Below are 19,123 nucleotides of genomic sequence, written 5' to 3' on the forward strand. Positions count from 1 at the left end.
TCACGTAACGTATCACGATCAGCATATTCTAGTAGATCCACACGATCCACTAAATATATTTATTTCCTCTTTGAAATGTTTACGCAAGGAAAAAAAATTAAACAGCGAATCCAACGGCTGAGATTTGCTTACGGTGTCGTTAAAAAGGTGAAAAAGACGAGAGAAACGTTCCAGTGTTACTCACTTAGCCACACGTGTCGCGGTCTCCTTTAGCTTCAATTTTTGCTTAGATTATACTCTCTCTCTCTCTCTCTCTCCCACAGAGCTTTGCTTTTATCATCATCACTCTCGTCGTTTCGTTTTCTCTCTGTAACATTAAATTCTGATCTTCTTCTTCTTCGTCTCCTCTCAAGACGGATATGGTTTTCAAGGTTTCTATCGTCTCTACATCTCCTATCGATGGCCAGAAACCGGGAACTTCTGGTCTCCGTAAGAAGGTTCGTTCGATCGATCTCTGTCTTTTGAATCGAGCGAACTCTCTAAATTGTTTGTTGCATCTGGATCAGATCTGTTTAGATTTTCTTAGGCTATATTATTCGCATCCGATTTGATCTGTATTGATTATGCGATTTAGTGAGTGAGTGAGTGATGATGACAAATTTGCGTAAATCTACTATCAGATTTCGTCTTTGGATCGTTTCTTTCGTTTCTATGATGAATGATTTATCTGTATCAGCGTATAAATCACGTTATAATCTTTGATTTGCTATGCGGTGAATGTTGATTTTGATACAGTAATATACATTACGTGTTTTGAATTGATGTGGCCAAATTGGAGACTAGATTTGGATGGATATGTAAATCATATATGAGTGTCAATGACGTTTATAAATAAATACTGTTCAGCAATGTTGGATCTGTTATAAATAAAATTTGGGTTGGATCAATTCATAGTTTTATTATACTATGAATCCAGTGATCATATTGTTTTGGTTCCACTCTGCAGTTATCAAAATTGCATCTTATGGTGTCTTCTCAGTAGGATTTTGGTTTATTTAACTGTGTAGGTGAAAGTGTTCAAGCAACCCAATTATCTACATAATTTTGTCCAAGCAACATTTAATGCGCTTACCGCTGAGAAAGTTAAAGGTGAGATTTTTCTTGCTACATCTTCGTTGCTATTTGAGTGGATGGTTGTTGACATAATAGTTGCCAGGCAGATATTTAGCTCATTCGAGAAATTCATGAGTATTTGTTCATCTTGTGTAGGTGCCACACTCGTGGTCTCTGGTGATGGTCGTTATTTCTCAAATGATGCTGTTCAGGTAATACCAATGTGATTCCGTGTCTTCGAGAGTTGTCTGGACGTAATTGTGTATTACAGTATTAGTGCTCACGTATTTACAATATTAGTGAATCCTGCTATTAAGATGTATGCCACGCATATTTATCTTTGTTTCTGTCTCAAAAATTTGAATTAGAACAGCCATAGAAAGGTTAGGGGTTATCTTTAAAGATGATCTATATGACTTGCGTGTAAGCTCCGTTGGCTAAGTTTGTTTGACCTGTTCCTGTTGCAGATTCAGTTCCTGCTATTTCATTTAGTTATTATGCTTACCAGCTTTTCATACAATTTTTGTTTTCCTATATTAACAGATCATAATTAAGATGGCAGCAGCTAATGGTGTACGACGTGTGTGGGTTGGTAAAAACACTCTTTTATCAACTCCTGCTGTATCAGCTGTGATTCGTGAAAGATCAGGAGCTGATGTAAGATATCCTTCTCTAAGCTCATGGTTGTAGTTGTCGTTGGTTTTGTTTTTTTGTTTCTTCACTATAAGCACAAAATGTTTGATGTTTATGAGAGACTTAATCCCAGTCTCTGGTTACAGGGATCAAAAGCAACGGGAGGATTTATCTTAACAGCAAGTCACAACCCTGGTGGCCCTACTGAGGTTTGTTCTGTTGTTGTTCTGTCTCTGTTGTGCTCTTCCCCCTTTCGATTGATCTACTCGTTTGGTATAACGTTATTGTTTCATTTCAGTAAACCAGATATATAGATTGATAAGACTAAGAGTTGATTTGATACCCGTTATACAGGATTTTGGAATCAAATACAATATGGAAAATGGAGGACCTGCTCCTGAATCAATCACTGATAAGATTTACGAGAACACTAAGACAATCAAGGAGTACCCTATAGCACAAGATCTACCCAATGTATCTAAACATACTGAACAATCCTCTCATTTGGCAGCATATTTTCCATCATCTGCCTTTTGTTAAACCATTGTTGATCTGGTCTCTACAGGTTGATATCTCTGCCATTGGTGTAACCAGTTTTGAAGGACCTGAAGGAAAATTCGATGTTGAAGTTTTTGATTCCGCAGATGACTATGTTAAACTAATGAAGTGAGTGGTCTCCCTCAAGATTCCTGAATCTGCTCCTTCTATGGTTTATGTGCAGTCTCTCTGATTTTTCTAAAAATATTTTCTATTTCCTTAAGGTCAATCTTCGACTTTGACTCCATCCGGAAATTGATTTCATCTCCAAAGTTTACATTTTGGTATGTAGTTTGCATTCCCAAACCATTTCCATTTAAGTTTAAGTTTTGTAATATATGTTCCATCGCTTTAATGTTATATTTGCTTTGTTTCATGAAGCTATGATGCAATGCATGGAGTTGCTGGAGCCTATGCACATCGCATCTTTGTCGAAGAACTCGGTGCTCAAGAAAGCGTATTATTAAACTGCATACCCAAGGTCTTTAAGTTTTTCTAACCAAGAAATTCCAATCCTTATATGATTACATATAAACCTCCAGGCTCACTATTTACCTCAATACAACATTTTGTAGGAGGACTTTGGAGGAGGCCACCCGGATCCCAATTTGACCTATGCTAAGGAGCTTGTGGCACGAATGGGATTAGGTAAATCTGACACCGGAGGTGAACCTCCAGAGTTTGGTGCCGCTGCTGATGGTGATGCAGACCGTAACATGATTCTTGGTAAAAGGTAGCCTACTAATGAACTGTTTAGTGAGATTTATACATGGAACGGGTTAACCAAGTACTTTTAAACTTAAAGTATCTCTTCTTTTCTAGGTTCTTTGTAACTCCTTCGGATTCAGTTGCTATAATTGCTGCAAATGCTATTGGGGCCATACCGTACTTTAAATCTGGTTTGAAAGGTGTTGCAAGGTATTATTCACTCGGGATTTCTCTATTTCTAGAAGAGTTAAGTGTATGAAACTCTTTTAATCTATCTTTTTCGCTTACTTTAACTTCCACTTCTTTTAGGAGCATGCCAACCTCAGCTGCTCTTGATGTTGTTGCCAAAAGTTTGAATTTGAAGTTCTTTGAGGTACATGTCACCTTGCAACTTCTATCCAGCTTCTTTTAATTTTCCTACTCCGTAAATTAATTCACACCTCTCATAAAATCACAAATCAGGTTCCAACGGGCTGGAAGTTTTTTGGTAATCTGATGGATGGCGGTATGTGTTCTGTATGTGGGGAAGAGAGTTTTGGAACTGGTTAGTTTCTATTTCCACACTCACACATCTTGAATGACTTAAAATCAACGTGTACGGTTCTGAAGGGAAGATCTTTCACAGGATCGGATCATATCCGCGAGAAAGACGGGATTTGGGCAGTTCTTGCTTGGATGTCAATACTTGCTCACAAAAACAAGGGAAATATTGACGGTGACGGTAAACTGGTGACGGTTGAAGACATTGTCCGCCAGCACTGGGCTACTTATGGTCGTCACTATTACACTCGTTACGACTATGAGGTAAAAGTTGCTAAAAGTTTTGTGATTGAATTATACCATAGTTTGCAGAATTGATAGCTTAAAATTTGTCTCCATAGAATGTGGACGCAGGTAAAGCCAAGGAACTGATGGAGCATTTGGTCAAACTGCAATCTTCAATTCCTGAAGTCAACAAGTACACACACGTCTACTTCTCTGAAATTCATTCCTCTTCTACTTAACATGCACTCGTCAGTCTGGTACTCTGTTTTCCTAACCTCTTCCTTTCTCATTTTTGTTCAGGATTGTGAAAGGAATTCGTTCAGATGTGGCGAATGTCGCTAGTGCTGATGAATTCGAGTACAAAGATCCAGTTGATGGCTCCATCTCGAAGCATCAAGGAATCCGTTACTTGTTTGAGGATGGATCTCGACTTGTAAGTCTCTTTATCTTCGGTTTTGAGCCTTTAGGCATATCAGCTACCCATAGATCTTTAAGAAAACCAAAACTTATGAATCCTCTGTTGTTCTGTTCATATGAAGGTTTTCCGTCTCTCTGGAACTGGCTCAGAAGGAGCAACCATCCGGCTATACATTGAACAGTACGAGAAGGATGCTTCAAAAACCGGACGAGAATCCTCAGAAGCTTTGTCTCCTCTGGTCAGATGCTTTAAAACGTCAAATCCATAAATTGTTTTCGGACTCTTTCTCTTTTAACTAAAAGGGGTTTCTCTTGGATTTGTTGTTGATGTTTTTCACAGGTTGACATAGCTTTGAAGCTGTCTAAGATGCAGGAGTTCACCGGGCGATCTGCTCCAACTGTCATAACATAAGAACAGGCCGTCAAGTTCAACGGCTCAAATCATACACTTTTGTCTGCGTCAATGGGATGCTTTCTTCTTCTTATACTATTTCTTGTTCCAAAATACTTACATTATACGAATAAGTAGACTCAGGGAGAATTTGTATTCTCATCTGAATTCTGAACAACCCGGACCAATTTCTTTTGAGTTCTCATGAGGCTTATATGCTTTTACGGATTTGGCTTTCTCGGTTTTGGTTTTGATTTATCTTGCTTCCATCTTTTCATGATTTAAGGAATGTTATTGAAGTTCTATGAGTTTGCAAGTCGTCTCTTAACGTCGAATTTCATTGATACGTCAACAACATCCACTGACAAAAACTAAAAAATTTATGATTTTGTTTACATAAATATTTTAGTGTAACCAAGAAGAATACATAGAACACGATCTAAATCGGGTACTGTATAATTGCGAATGGGTTCACTATCTCGAGTTTCACTGTGGTGAGATGTTGTATATATATAAATTGATAAAAATTATGCCATTAGACAAAAACCATATTTACTTCACTTCAAAAAAGGTAGGGAGAGACGTCGATCTTGAAACCGAAAGGGAATAAATGAAAGGAGAAGGTAACCTTTCTTTCTTCAATGTATATCAGAGTTGCTTTCGTAATGAATATAGAAAAATAGAATAAGGAAACCCAAAGATTTGGTTAGAGTCATAGACAACCTTAATTCTCCTACCAGAACGTTCCCATATTTAGAACGAAGCTCCATTCAACTTTCGACTCCACTTAAACTTCACCATCCTTTATTTCGTGTAAGTGTGTCCCTTTCTCTTTTAATTTGTAGTATCAAATATACAACATGCTTAAAACTTTCTTGATATTTCAGATCCTAATTCAGACATCTTGAGTTCTATCAATACCATGTGAATAATTGAGTGGTCGAATTAGTATATCAAAAACCATGTGAATAATATACAAACGTGAGAAAAAAGAATTGGATTGTACAAATCGTATATTAATATATTTTTCTCGAAAAAGCTACGCATATGCAAAAGCTAGCTAGTGAGAGAGTTAGCATGTTTTGTTGATATGTCCAAAAACACCAAACTCATCTTAACGAACTATACCACTACCCGCACTACTACGGTCTATCACACTCAGAACACACAATAAGCAAAACAAAGCCTATATGTTGACTCAAAACTGATTCTAGTGAATCACAGATCAAGTGACAAAAAAAAAAACTCGAATCGATGGAAGACAAACTCCCACTCCCAATAGTACCCACCTGATCTATCATCTCTGGTGGTATTAGCTTGTACACATTAGTTAATTATCAATTTAGCGGATTATATATATATATATATATATGTGTGTGTGTGTGTGTGTATGTATGCAAAGCGTCGGTAAATAATTATTGAGATATGATATACTATTTTCTATAAACCCGCAAAGTATGAATTCAAGACAAGTAAATAAAAAAAAAAAAAAAAAAAATTCAAGACAAGTCTTTCGTAACATCTATGAAAATATAGCGCATTCACTTCCATTTCCAACACTCGCATTCGTATTTACAATTGAATATTTTTTTTTCAAAAAAAGTATTTACAATTGAACTCAATTTGAATAAATTACCCAATCTTTCACAAGTTAAGAAAAAAATTTCTCATACAAAAAAAAATGATGGACGACCAAACAATTAGTACCAACGTTGGATAACATAGTAACACGTTGATGACAAAAGATAAGAAGTGAATTTCTTTATCGATGTCGACAAAAATATTAATGAGAGATATGATAGTTCTACCGCCATCTATCTCTAGTATACTTAACTAGCGACAAGGATTAATTCCATTAGTATGACATGTTTTTTATTACTTTTGTTGTATACTTGTATTTCCATATAACTTGATATGAAGTATGACATAATGATCAGGATTATAGTTGTTTTTTAATTGGCACTAGATGTTCGTACGTTGTATACCAAATTTAGAATTTTCCTTGCAGATGGAAACAAAATTTGCATGTGAAAATGTCAAAATGCCTAAAAAGTAAAAACTCTGAGTACATGCATCTTTGTGACTGTAATTGTTTATCTTACGAAAATATCTCTAACATTCAGTCACCAAAATGTGTATGTTAGAATATATTTTTCTTCCTGTTGTCAACAACAATGGTTTAAAGTTAGTCCTTAGTCGTAAGTTTTACATACTTTAATTTATTTTTTGGTTAAACTCATGGTTAATTGTTATCATCTAGCTACATGACATAAACTTCAGAAAGTGTCGTTTTTGTAGACCTAAACCATTAATTACAGGATAAAGTAAGAAAACTTGTACAACGAGAAAACATATTAATTCCCACAAAAGACGGACTTAGTTAATTAAACTTTTCATCAACAACTTTAATTTGGTCAAGCTCACACGAAACTCATGTGAAACCCTTTTGACCTTTGATTTTGATATTTACTTAAAAACTCTTTCTGAGAAACTCCCTAACGCTTGGTTGGTAGATTTCACATCAGAACAAAATTTAGATTTTCAATGGTGATATGTACGTAGTGTTGTGGTTGGAGCGGCATAGTTGTAATAACTTTAATCATCAATTCATAAAGTTTTGTATTGTTACCAGTATACGTATATAACAGTTTCTTTTAGAAAGAAAAACAAAATCAATATGTGAACGCTTGGCCTTAAAACAAACGTTACGTGGTTTAAAAACAAACGGTTGGCCAAAAATTAACAAAAATTTTATATGCTAATATTTTCTACATAAAATTATTTATTATAGTGAATAATCACTCTCCAGCTTTTCTCTTTACGTGGTTCGTTACGTTCCTTTTGATCTGTTTGTATTTGTTCCATCTAATCGAACTCCTAGTCTGATCAGGCTTTATGACATGTGGCACTACGGGAAAGGTTCATGACTCGCAAACCTCTTTACACATGTGGCAGGCCATTAGCCAAATCAAGTCTTCTTCTTTTATTTTTTTTGATAAAATGTGAATATTATCAAACAAAAAGGAGGAACAGTTTCTTCTACAAGAACTTGGCGTAGCAGTGATTTTCATTAGAGTACCCAAATCAAGTTTTAATTTATGTGCATAGTAACCTTTGATTATTGAGTTCCTTTTGTAATCTTACGTAGTTGTTTTAGTTCACATAATTAAACCACTTATGTTATGTTCAATATTTATGCCATAAGTTCGAACCAATGGCCATTGCTAACTTAGATCCCATAACATATTTTTCTTCTTTAATTTAATTTGTTTACATCAACTATAAATCAGACGCTCTTACGTGGATGCGTACGTGTCAACATTCATTTATGAGACCGGGAGAGAGTATGATCCATACATTTGTTACTTACATGCATATATAACTCTATACTTCCCTAAGAATTAGAAAACAATATCCCACATCTCTCCTCATCCATATTAGTCATAAATTTCTAATTGATACTTCTCATCAGAACCCCAAATGGATCACAAGCATCTACGAACATCTCCCAAATGTTTATTATACACCAAATGTATCATAACCATCATTTACGTCGTATCAATCTCTCATCTCAATGCCCATTTTATAACTTCATGCAAACAAACCCCATACCCTAGCGTCTGCGCCCACCACATATCCAATTCACCTCTCGAAGTCAAAACTTTAGAAGACCAAACCGATGGGTTGACTTTTCACGACCTTGTGGTCAGCTCCACCATGGACCAGGCCGTGCAACTACACCGCCTCGTCTCTACCGTAAAAAAGCGTCGTTCTCTCCACAAACATGCTAGGTCAGCTATGCACGACTGCTTGGAGCTCTACGAAGACACCATAGACCAACTCAACCACACTCGGAGTTCGCAATATTCGTCGATGCATGATAGACAAACCTCGTTAAGCGCAGCCATAGCTAATCAAGACACTTGCAGAAACGGATTTAAAGATTTTAAGTTGATCTCTTCGTATTCGAAATATTTCCCAATACACCATCACCGGAACCTCACTAAGTCTCTAAGCAACTCTTTGGCAGTTACTAAGGCTGCGGCTGAGGCAGTTGCCGAGAAATATGCATCGACGGGGTTCACCAAATATAACAAACAAAGAAATAGCAACGGAGGTGGTGGCCACCGGAGATTATTGATGTTTTCCGACGAGGAATATCCATCGTGGTTCCCTCTTTCCGATCGTAAACTTCTGGAAGATACCACAACCACGACGAAAGCCGATCTTGTGGTGGCTAAGGACGGTTCAGGTCATTACACAAGCATTCAACAAGCGGTAAACGCAGTAGCCAAACTTTCTCGGAGAAACAAGAGACTTGTGATATACGTTAAAGCTGGTGTTTACCGAGAAAACGTAGTAGTCAAGAAATCGATCAAGAACGTGATGGTTATCGGAGATGGGATTGATTCCACCATCGTCACCGGTAATAAGAACGTTAAAGATGGCACGACGACGTTTCGGTCCGCTACTTTTGGTATGTCGTCCGTGTTATATATACAGAGTTATATCATCAAAATTACTTTCTAAAAGTAATCTTTATTTATAACAAATAATATTAATGTTTGCACGTATTTACATACAAATTTCTTGTATAACATAAATTAACATAAACACTCATAATAGCCATAATTTATCCGAATATAATAAGATTTTAGTTTTTAGAAAATTTTAATAATCAAAACAAATAGGACTTTTATAAAAGGTTACTAAAATAAATATCGGGAGGCTAAAAACTATTTCTTTAAGTATAATTCCAATTTGATTTATGTTTTGGGGTAAAGAAAAATAATTTATTCGTTTTTTTGGGTCTCAACATGTATAGTTATATACATTATTCTCTTCGTTATTGTCGAAACATTAAAAACATATGATGTACTCTTGAAATATAACTGCCGGACTACATTTTCGCTCTGTCCGCCAACAGCTGTTTCCGGCGAAGGTTTTATCGCACGTGGTATAACATTCCAGAACACGGCTGGACCGGAGAAATATCAAGCGGTGGCTCTCAGATCAGGTTCAGACTTCTCCGTCTTCTACGGCTGCTCTTTCAAAGGCTATCAAGACACTCTCTACCTTCACTCTCGCCGTCAGTTCTTGAGAAACTGTAATATTCATGGAACCGTCGATTTCATCTTCGGAGACGCAACCGCAGTCCTCCAAAACTGCAACATCTACGCTCTCAAGCCGATGAGCGGCCAGAAAAACACGATTACCGCTCAATCACGCAAAGACCCGAACGAGAACACAGGTTTCGTCGTACATGGCTCTACGGTGGCTACAGCGTCCGAGACTTACTTAGGACGGCCGTGGAAGTCGTATTCGAGGACGGTTTTCATGAAATGTAACCTTGGAGGGTTGGTGAATCCAGCGGGGTGGTTGCCTTGGAACGGCGAGTTTGCTCTGAGGACTCTTTATTACGGTGAGTATGGTAATACCGGCGCTGGAGCAAGTGTCGCCGGTAGAGTTAAGTGGCCAGGTTACCATGTTATAAAGACGGCAACGGAGGCCGGAAAATTCACGGTGGAGAATTTCTTGGACGGAAACTATTGGATCACTGCTGCGGGAGTACCGGTCAACGATGGACTTTGACTTTGTTCTGAGTCTTTTGATTGGACTTTGTTGATTTTTATGTTTTATGTTTTTGTTGGCGTGTGATCGTTATAATTTTACAAAATTTCTTATGTTGTGACATATATTTTATTCGATTGCTAAGTAAATTTACTTTTAAATTCCGTAAACGTAAGTGAATATTAATAATTAATTATAAAGCAATTGTGATAATAGGTACATTGTCACGTTAACCTTAAATTAGAAATACTAATTATATATATATATACATTTTCTTATCCAATAATAAATTTGAAATCTATAACAAATTAGTAATGTTAATTAAACAATACATAAAATGTCAATTTTCTGTGCCTGCGATGCACATATCGAATTCCTAGTACAATACATAAAAAATCAAACAATATATAGATTTTTTTTTGTCAATCTTCTTTTCTATCTGCACTTTAAAGTATACATTTCTTTTTTTCTTTTACACAGAAAAGACTTTTAAGTAAATATCAAAATCATTTATCAAAAAAAGACAGAATATTAATTAAAATCAAACCCAAATTCAAATTCAAATCCATATCATATATATCTATGAAAATATAACTTATGCCACCTTGTGATTTTCTATTCACTCCACTACCTTTCATGATCATAAGTTCCATGATTGACGAAAAGACAGTTTACTAGTTTGGAGATGATTTGTTTTGTTTTTTCTTTTTCATAATTTCTAGATTATCTTGTAATTTTTCTCTCTTATAAGCTTATTGTTTTTGTCAACAAACAAATCCATGTTTTGACTGCACTTGTTATTTTTGACCACATAATTAGTAACCATCTAACTTGGATTTGAAAATAATTATTCATTTTGATAACAAATTCATATATATATGGATGTAGAGCCTAAATCACCGAGTACAGTGGCGATTCGAGAGCAACGGCTTAGGTTCATATTGTGTGCAGCGTCTCACATCAAACCGAGAACATTGTCACAATGAAACTCATAAATTTTCCTAGGAAAACAAGATTTTCCCGATAAAAGATGAGTCAAATCATAGATCAGATGGACAACAAAAAAAAGAATTTTTAAAAGCAATAAAATATGGGACTCACATACACACGGAAGAATGAGCCTTCCTTTTCTAAATGTCAACACCCTTTAATTTCCCACATTCCTGAAATTATTAATAAAAATAGTACTAGTATTTTATAAATATTACACTATTGTCCGCATGTAGACAACAATGATACTAGTGATATTTTCAAATGATGGCTATCCTAAATTTGAGATATATTAATACCTTAGATAGACTTTTATATCTTATAGTAAGGCATAATTATATCTTTTGTATAATTATTATGTTGATATCTTATGGAGATATCCACGTCCGCTATACATTTCAAAATTTAAATATAATCAACTCATATATATATAATCAATATTCCAGATTTTAAATATAGTCAATTTTTTAAAAACCTTATAAACTATTCATAGTAAAAATGGATAAATAAGTATAAGAGATAATATATAGACTGGTCTAGACCAGCAACGAAAAACGTTAACAACTAGTCAACTACAGAACATTACTATTTCACTATCCTAATTAATTTGATATAAATTGCTACCTCAGATAAACTATATATACATGAGAACCAGATACAAAAAAAAAATCAATATATAATTTATTTTTCAAGTAAAGAAAGAACAAGAAAAATAATTAACTATTATTTGATAAATCACGATTGAAGGATCATCATGTATCGCCTTAGCCTTATCAACACACCGATTAACTAGAGGCAAACTCGTTAATTACTAATGATACACGTCTGTACGTTACTCACGTCGAACTTGAACGACTCAGTTGAGTCTATTGAGACAAACTCCCTCATATCTGTTTTATGAAGCCTCTCATCATTTCCTCGACCGACCGCGTCTTTATTATGGTTCTCGATCGAATCAGTCGTACGTACGTGAATGACGGCGGCTGGAGAGTGGTGACGTTGCCGAGGTATGAGGTTAAGTCGAGAGACTTGGAGAGAGTGACGGAGACTTGAGAGGGCTAGCTGGATCGTTCTGGACGAAGTTATATAATTAACTACTCCTTGGTAGTTTAATTAGCTAGCCCTTATATTAATTCAGAACTAAACCGGTATATTAGTTAATTAGTTGGTCGTTTACAAGGTATTATTTTTCTTCTAAATCCAAGAATTTGGACACGGGATGTTATATAAGGAAGAGATCACTTAATTTGGTTTGGTCTCTAGGCTCAAAAGATTCTATACGGTTCCTAATTAGATCCGATTTTACCAAAAAAAAACTTCGGATGTAATTAGGATACTCATAAGATAAGTTGTCTTCGAAGAGCGAGAGAAGTTGTACTCCTACACGGCTACACCTGCCATGTAAACCCTGGTCAAGTCTATGAAGGCTGATCGCTCTGATTACTATAATCTGTTTCTCACAGTATACAAAACTGCTGAAGAACATGTTAAAAAAGGAGATCATGGCCTTGGGTACAGTACGAAGAAGGATTGATTAAAAAACAATGATGAGTTAATTTTTATGTTTACTTCTTTTCTTTTTTTAATAAAAATTATTGTTACGTTTCTTTTAAAAAATTATTTTGTTTGAGATCATATTTAAATATTATTTTTTTGGTACATCTACACATATTTTATTGAATACTAATTACTTTACAATATTATAGTATTTTAATTTATTTGATGAATATTACAGTTTTATATTTGTATATTTTATGTATATTGTTATTTTGTGAAATAATTTAAAGTAGTAATTATATTATTGTAGTTGTGAGTAAATATAATTTATTTAATCGATCAACTACATAAAATTAGTTTTAGACCGTTGTGGAACATTAAAAACACAAGAAGTAATATATGTTTGTTTTTAAAAATTTAAATCACAACATAAGCAGGAAAAAAATCTTTTTTTTTTGTAAAGCTTTTTTATCTCTCAGACCTTCTCCATCGGGAGGTTCATAGAGGGGAGTCTTAGTGTTTTGGTGAAAAAAAAATCAGAACAAAAGAAAAATGGTAAGGGAGCCTCTTAGGGCTTCTCCAACGGGGTCTCTTAGCAGGTCTCTTATGTTATAATTAGGCAAAAAATAAATCAAAAACACATAAATGAATAAGAGGCAGTTCTAATTTCGGATCAATAAGAGGTGCCTCTTATTGATACGTGTCAGCGTCTATTTTGTTGATGTTAATACTTAAAAAAAAATTTACACCAATTCATTTTTCTTCTTCTCTCTCCCGATAATATCTCTACAAGGCAAACACTGAGAAATCGACCATTCTCAATCGACCATCAGAACGATAATCGTGGTGATCGGACGTTTTATCATCATCTCTACTGTGGCTGAGTGTCAACGTCGACTGTGGTGCAGCTAATCGGCGAGTCGATTAATGGAAAACGGTGAGTCTCCTTCACCAAATCGAACCAATTCAGAGATTGTATCATACAATTGTCTTTGTCATGGTACGTTTCTATTTTTGTTTGCATGAATTAGTGTTTAGTTAAGGTTTAGAGATTAGGGTTCTTTGATTTGGGAAATTAGGGTTCTTCGAAATCAGTTTATTTATGTGTTCATAGGCATGATTAAGCTCAGGGTTAATGAAATTAGCCATGATTGAAGATGAGTTTGTTGATGTTTTGTGTTTTGTGTTTACGATAGTGAAAAAACAGAGTAAGAAAGTAATACTTTTATTGATCTGAAATTTGAATGTATTACAGACTCGATTGTGTTATGTTACAAAGACTCGATCTATACTTATAGGAACTGAACCATTGTGTTGTGATAACAGATCAGACACAACTCTTTGATCAAAAGACACAACTGTAAAACAGAACAACTTGCGTCCCTTAATCAAATAACTAACTTATACAAATGTGTTGTGTTATGTAAATGTGTTGTGTTATGTAAATATGTTATGTTATGCAAATATGTTGTGATACGAGATTTGATTATGCTTCAACACTCCCCCTTAATCATATCTGGGCTTCACTCCAAGCTTTCTTCTAAGCGCTTCAAACCTTGTAACACTTAAAGCCTTGGTAAGTATATCCGCGAGTTGATCCTCTCCTTTGCAATACTCAAGTTGAATGAGTCCTTTGTGCTCAACTTCTCTCACGAAATGGTACTTGATCTCTATGTGTTTTGTTCTTCGATGCTGCACCGGATTTCTTCCAATTGCTATTGTAGACTTGTTGTCACAGAAGATGGGAGTCCCTTCTTCAAGCTTTAAACCGAAGTCTTCCAATAGTCTTTGTAACCATATGGCTTGATTTGTTGCTGCACATACTGCGATGTACTCTGCTTCCGCCGTTGATTGAGCCACTGTTTGCTGTTTACAAGATTGCCAACAAAACATAGCCGATCCAAGACTAAAAACATAACCTGTGGTGCTTTTCTTGTCTTCAGGACAACCACCCCAATCATTGTCCGAGTAGGCTATTAACCTTGGTACCTTTGCACTTGTGAATAATACTCCAAAGTTTGTTGTTCCTTTGACGTATCTTAGTACCCTTTTTGCCTCTTGGTAGTGCTTCATGTGTGGTGATGACATGTATCTTGAGAGATAAGAGCTTGCATACATCACATCAGGTCTTGATGCACAAAAGTACAAAAGTCCTCCAACAAAGCTTTGATACTTCGTTGGATCTCCAAATTCTTTGTCTTCACCTTCTCCTCCTTTTCTTTTTCCTTGTGGTGTAAGTGGAGTGCTTACACTCTTGCTCTCCTGCATCCCAAACTTATCAATAAGTTTGTTTGCATATTTTTCTTGTGAAAGAAATATGTCACGATCATCTTGGATCACTTCCATCCCAAGGAAGTAGTTCAGCAAACCAAGATCAGTCATCTCAAATTCGCTCTTCAGGTTCTCCTTGAATGTGTTGATGAGTTGAACATTGTTTCCGGTGATGATGAGATCATCGACGTATAAGCTAACGATCAACATGTCTTCTTCTTTCTTCTTAGTGTACAAATCTTCATCATTCATACTTCTTTCAAAACCATTTTGAATGAAGTAAGAATCTATTCTCCCATACCATGCTCTTGGGGCTTGTTTAAGACCATATAAAGCTTTGTAGAGCTTTAACACATTTTCTTCTTTGCCTTCTATCACAAACCCAGGTGGTTGTGTGACATAAACTTCTTCTTCAAGCTCTCCGTTTAGAAACACAGACTTCACATCCATTTGATACAATCTCCACTCCATTTGAGCCGCACACGCAAGTAAGACTCTTATTGTATCATATCTTGAGACAGGGGCAAATGTCTCAAGATAATTGATTCCATATTCTTGAGAAAAACCTCTTGCAACTAGCCTTGCCTTGGGCTTGATGTGATTTCCACTTGCATCTGTCTTGATCTTATAAATCCACTTCACGCTTATCACATTCTTCTTCTCTGGCTTGTCTACTAGTTTCCATGTTCTGTTTTTCTCGATCATTTCTATCTTCTCGCTCATGGCCCTTCTCCACTCTTCATCATCACAAGCTTCATCATAAGTTTGTGGTTCTTCATGAGCAAGAAGACAAACTTCTATGACGTGAACTGCTTCTTTGAGAACCACCTTTTGCGTATTTTCCATGAGCTTTTTCACATTCCTGTATCTCTTTGGAGTTTCTGAGCTGTCTCCTTCTTCATCGCTCACATGATCATTGGTTGGAGACAAAACTGGGCTGGAGGTTTCTCTTTCTTCATTGTTCGCATGATCATTGATTTGAGACAGAACATGACTGGAGGTTTCTCCTCGTTGATCTCTTGACTCTTGTGTGTCATTGATGGGTAAGACAACGATCTTATTGACTTCCTCTTGTCTATCCCAACTCCACTTCTTATTCTCTTCAAACTCCACATCTCTCGACACTTCAATTTTTCCATTCTCCAAGATGAGGATTCTATAGCCTTTAGATTGATTGCTATAGCCAACAAGAATCCCACGCTTTGCCTTAGCGTCTAGTTTTCTCCTTTTCTGATCTGGAATATGCACATAACATATGCTTCCAAACATCTTCAAGTGTGACACATTTGGCTTGTGTCCACACCACTTCTCCATTGGCGTCATGTCGTCTTCGATTGCTTTTGATGGTAGACGGTTTTGTAGATAAGCCGAAGTATATACCGCTTTTGTCCATAACTTGAGCGGTAATCCTTGCTCCACAAGCATTGCTCTTGCCATCTCCATGAAGGATCTGTTCTTCCGTTCTGCTGCACCGTTTTGTTGTGGTGAGTAAGGAAAAGTCACTTGCCTATTGATTCCTTCTTCTTCACAAAATTGGTTGAATTCTTGTGAAGTGAATTCACCACCTCCATCGGATCTCAACGTCTTGATGGTACAATCTGATTGCTTCTCCACCATCACTTTGAACTTCTTGAATAATAAGAAGGTCTCCGATTTTTGTTTTAGGAAGTATACCCAACACATATGATTATAGTCATCCAGAAACAATAGAAAATAATGGCTTCCATCAAGTGATTGGTGCTGCATCGGACCACATACATTTGTATGCACAATCTCAAGCTTCTCTTTTGTCTTCGTTTGAGATTCTTTTGGAAAGCTTTTGCGTGACTGCTTCCCAAGGTTACATGCCTCACACACTTCTTTCTTGACTTTAAGACTTGGTAACCCCTTTACCAAATCCTTGTCTTGCATTTTTTGCAGACGCTTGCTACTTACATGGCCAAGTCTCTTATGCCATGTTTCCTCTATTTGTGCATTTGCCGTCATGGCTTCTTCTTCGACTGAACTTAACTTGATCTTGAAGCTCTTGTTTATCATCTCAATATTCAAGATCTCATTGCCTTTTGCATCTTTGATGATGCATCTCTTGTCTTGCAAACGTACTTGATAGCCGCTTGAGATGATTTGAGGAACACTCAATAAGTTCTTCTGCAGACCAGGTACTAAGAATACATTCTTAATGATTCTTTTGCCATGGCTAGTCATGACGGTAATATCTCCTTTACCGGCTGTCATGACTGTATCTCCATTTCCGACTCTAATTGGTACTTTGATACTTCTGTTGATGTGAGAGAAGTACCGTTCTTCTTTCGTCATATGATTTGTGCAGCCACTGTCGATCAGCCAAACATCTGCGCCTAACGTTGTGGTTGATTCCTCACTTGCACTAAACAGCATATGATCTTCACTTAAGTCTTCTTCTTCGAGACTTACATGTGATCTCTCTTTGTTCTTTGAGCGACATTCATTGGAGTAGTGGCCGATCCTACCACACTTGTAACACTTGATGTTATTCTTCTGTTTCTTGCCATGATCGTCTTTCTTCGGTTTGTTTCGACACTCTTCTTCTGTGTGTTTGTTGCTCTTGTGAAAACCACACCACTTCTTGCCTTGATTGACATGGTTGTTGGTGTTGTCTCGTTTGAAACCGGATTCTTTTCCTTTGGAACGAACATAGAACGCTCCCTCTCTTGTGATTTCTTCTCTTGCAGTAACTCTCGCTTCTTGTGCTTTTAAGATACCAAGAAGTTCTGACATTTTTAGTGAATCCAAATCGCGAGTTTGCTCTAGGACACTAACAATGCTATCAAACTTGATGAGTATCTTCTGTATGAGTTGTGAGTTTGATTTCTTTTCACCATGATAAGTTAATTGATTTTCCAAAACAATTAACTTATTGGTGAATGTCTTGATGTCGTCGTTGTCATACATCTTTAGGTTTTCATACTCCCTATGCAGTGATTGGAGTTTAACCAATCGGACTTGTGGAGAGCCTTGGTATTCATCCTTCAGTGCATCCCACGCCTCTTTTGATGATGATGCTGCTGCAATTCGTGAGAAGATTTGATCAGTTACGGCAGTTTGCAAAATTTGCAAAGCCATCGTATCATTCGCCTCTGCTTCTTCTCTGAGCCTCTTTGCTCTTGCAGTTTCAGGGGTTTCTCCCTCTTGTACCGGTCCAGCCGGCACGCCTTCTTCAACCACCGACCATAGTTTTCTGGTTCGAAATATGGTTGTCATCTTGATGCTCCAGAAGTCGTACTTCTCCCCATTGAATATAGGGATCACTTGATGTGAGGAGCCTTGCATCGTCTCTGCTTTTTGCTGATGACGATATGATCTCTCTTGTTCTCTCTTTTAGTGTTTTATCTCTGGTCCTCTCAATCGCAAAGCTCTGATACCATGTTGATGTTTTGTGTTTTGTGTTTACGATAGTGAAAAAACAGAGTAAGAAAGTAATACTTTTATTGATCTGAAATTTGAATGTATTACAGACTCGGTTGTGTTGTGTTACAAAGACTCGATCTATACTTATATGAACCGAACTATTGTGTTGTGATAACAGACCAGACACAACTCTTTGATCAAAAGACACAACTGTAAAACGTAACAACTTGCGTCCCTTAATCAAATAACTAACTTATACAAATGTGTTGTGTTATGTAAATATGTTATGTTATGCAAATATGTTGTGATACGAGATTTGATTATGCTTCAACAGAGTTTAGGCATAGATTGTTTATTTCCATCGGTCTTGTCTTCATACAGCTCTACAGCTTGTTCTGATATTCTTATTTGTATCTCTGCTTTTTGCTTCAATCAATAAGTAGTCTCTTGAATATGATAAGTTTTTGCTAATTTAATCTATGTATTTCTGTTTTTGTTGAGGTTAATTTGGAGAAACTGCAATTGGAGTCTATGATGTCGTACTCTAGGATGCCTGGACTGTCGTACAGAAACATCCCTGCTGGAGAGCTGGTAAATGTCCATACACATGATCTTGACAGTTTGTTTGCCCATAAGTTTCCTCTCTATTTGTTTTCTCTAACAACGATCATTACATGCTCTATCTAAAGGAAACAGGGAAGAGAAGCACAAAACCTAGCAAATGTAATTAAGCTTATCCTTGTTTTGTCCCTTTTTTCCATAAGTTTGGTTCTTGAGACACATCTGGTCTAATGTGATGGTTTATTCTACAGGTATATGTGGCAAATCTGCGTCTTAAGGGAGTTGATACAGATGTCTTAGTGACTGCCTATGAACCTATTCTGATAAAGTAAGTCCCATAAA

The 19,123-nt window shown here is 36.4% G+C and overlaps 2 protein-coding genes across 2 annotated transcripts; both read left to right on the forward strand.

Annotated features, from left to right (window-relative positions):
- Positions 1 to 58: 58 nt before the first annotated feature.
- Positions 59 to 4,732, forward strand: LOC104741036 (putative phosphoglucomutase, cytoplasmic 1). The gene is made up of 18 exons (XM_010461799.3): positions 59 to 437; positions 1,008 to 1,089; positions 1,210 to 1,265; positions 1,597 to 1,710; positions 1,833 to 1,895; positions 2,041 to 2,160; positions 2,252 to 2,352; positions 2,448 to 2,507; positions 2,605 to 2,704; positions 2,799 to 2,956; positions 3,046 to 3,141; positions 3,241 to 3,304; positions 3,394 to 3,475; positions 3,557 to 3,735; positions 3,813 to 3,889; positions 3,997 to 4,129; positions 4,236 to 4,352; positions 4,454 to 4,732. The coding sequence occupies exons 1-18, from the start codon at positions 360 to 362 to the stop codon at positions 4,523 to 4,525; spliced, it is 1,752 nt and encodes a 583-aa protein (XP_010460101.1). The 5' UTR covers positions 59 to 359; the 3' UTR covers positions 4,526 to 4,732.
- Positions 4,733 to 7,575: 2,843 nt separating this feature from the next.
- LOC104741037 (putative pectinesterase/pectinesterase inhibitor 6) lies at positions 7,576 to 10,245 on the forward strand. Its single transcript, XM_010461800.3, has 2 exons — positions 7,576 to 8,981; positions 9,432 to 10,245. Exons 1-2 carry the CDS (start codon positions 7,985 to 7,987, stop codon positions 10,094 to 10,096), a joined length of 1,662 nt encoding a protein of 553 aa, XP_010460102.1. The 5' UTR covers positions 7,576 to 7,984; the 3' UTR covers positions 10,097 to 10,245.
- The last annotated feature ends 8,878 nt before the right edge of the window (positions 10,246 to 19,123 follow it).

The sequence above is a fragment of the Camelina sativa genome, chromosome 14 (genome assembly GCF_030686135.1).
Source record: "Camelina sativa cultivar CO46 ecotype springtype chromosome 14, ASM3068613v1".
NCBI lineage: Eukaryota > Viridiplantae > Streptophyta > Magnoliopsida > Brassicales > Brassicaceae > Camelina > Camelina sativa.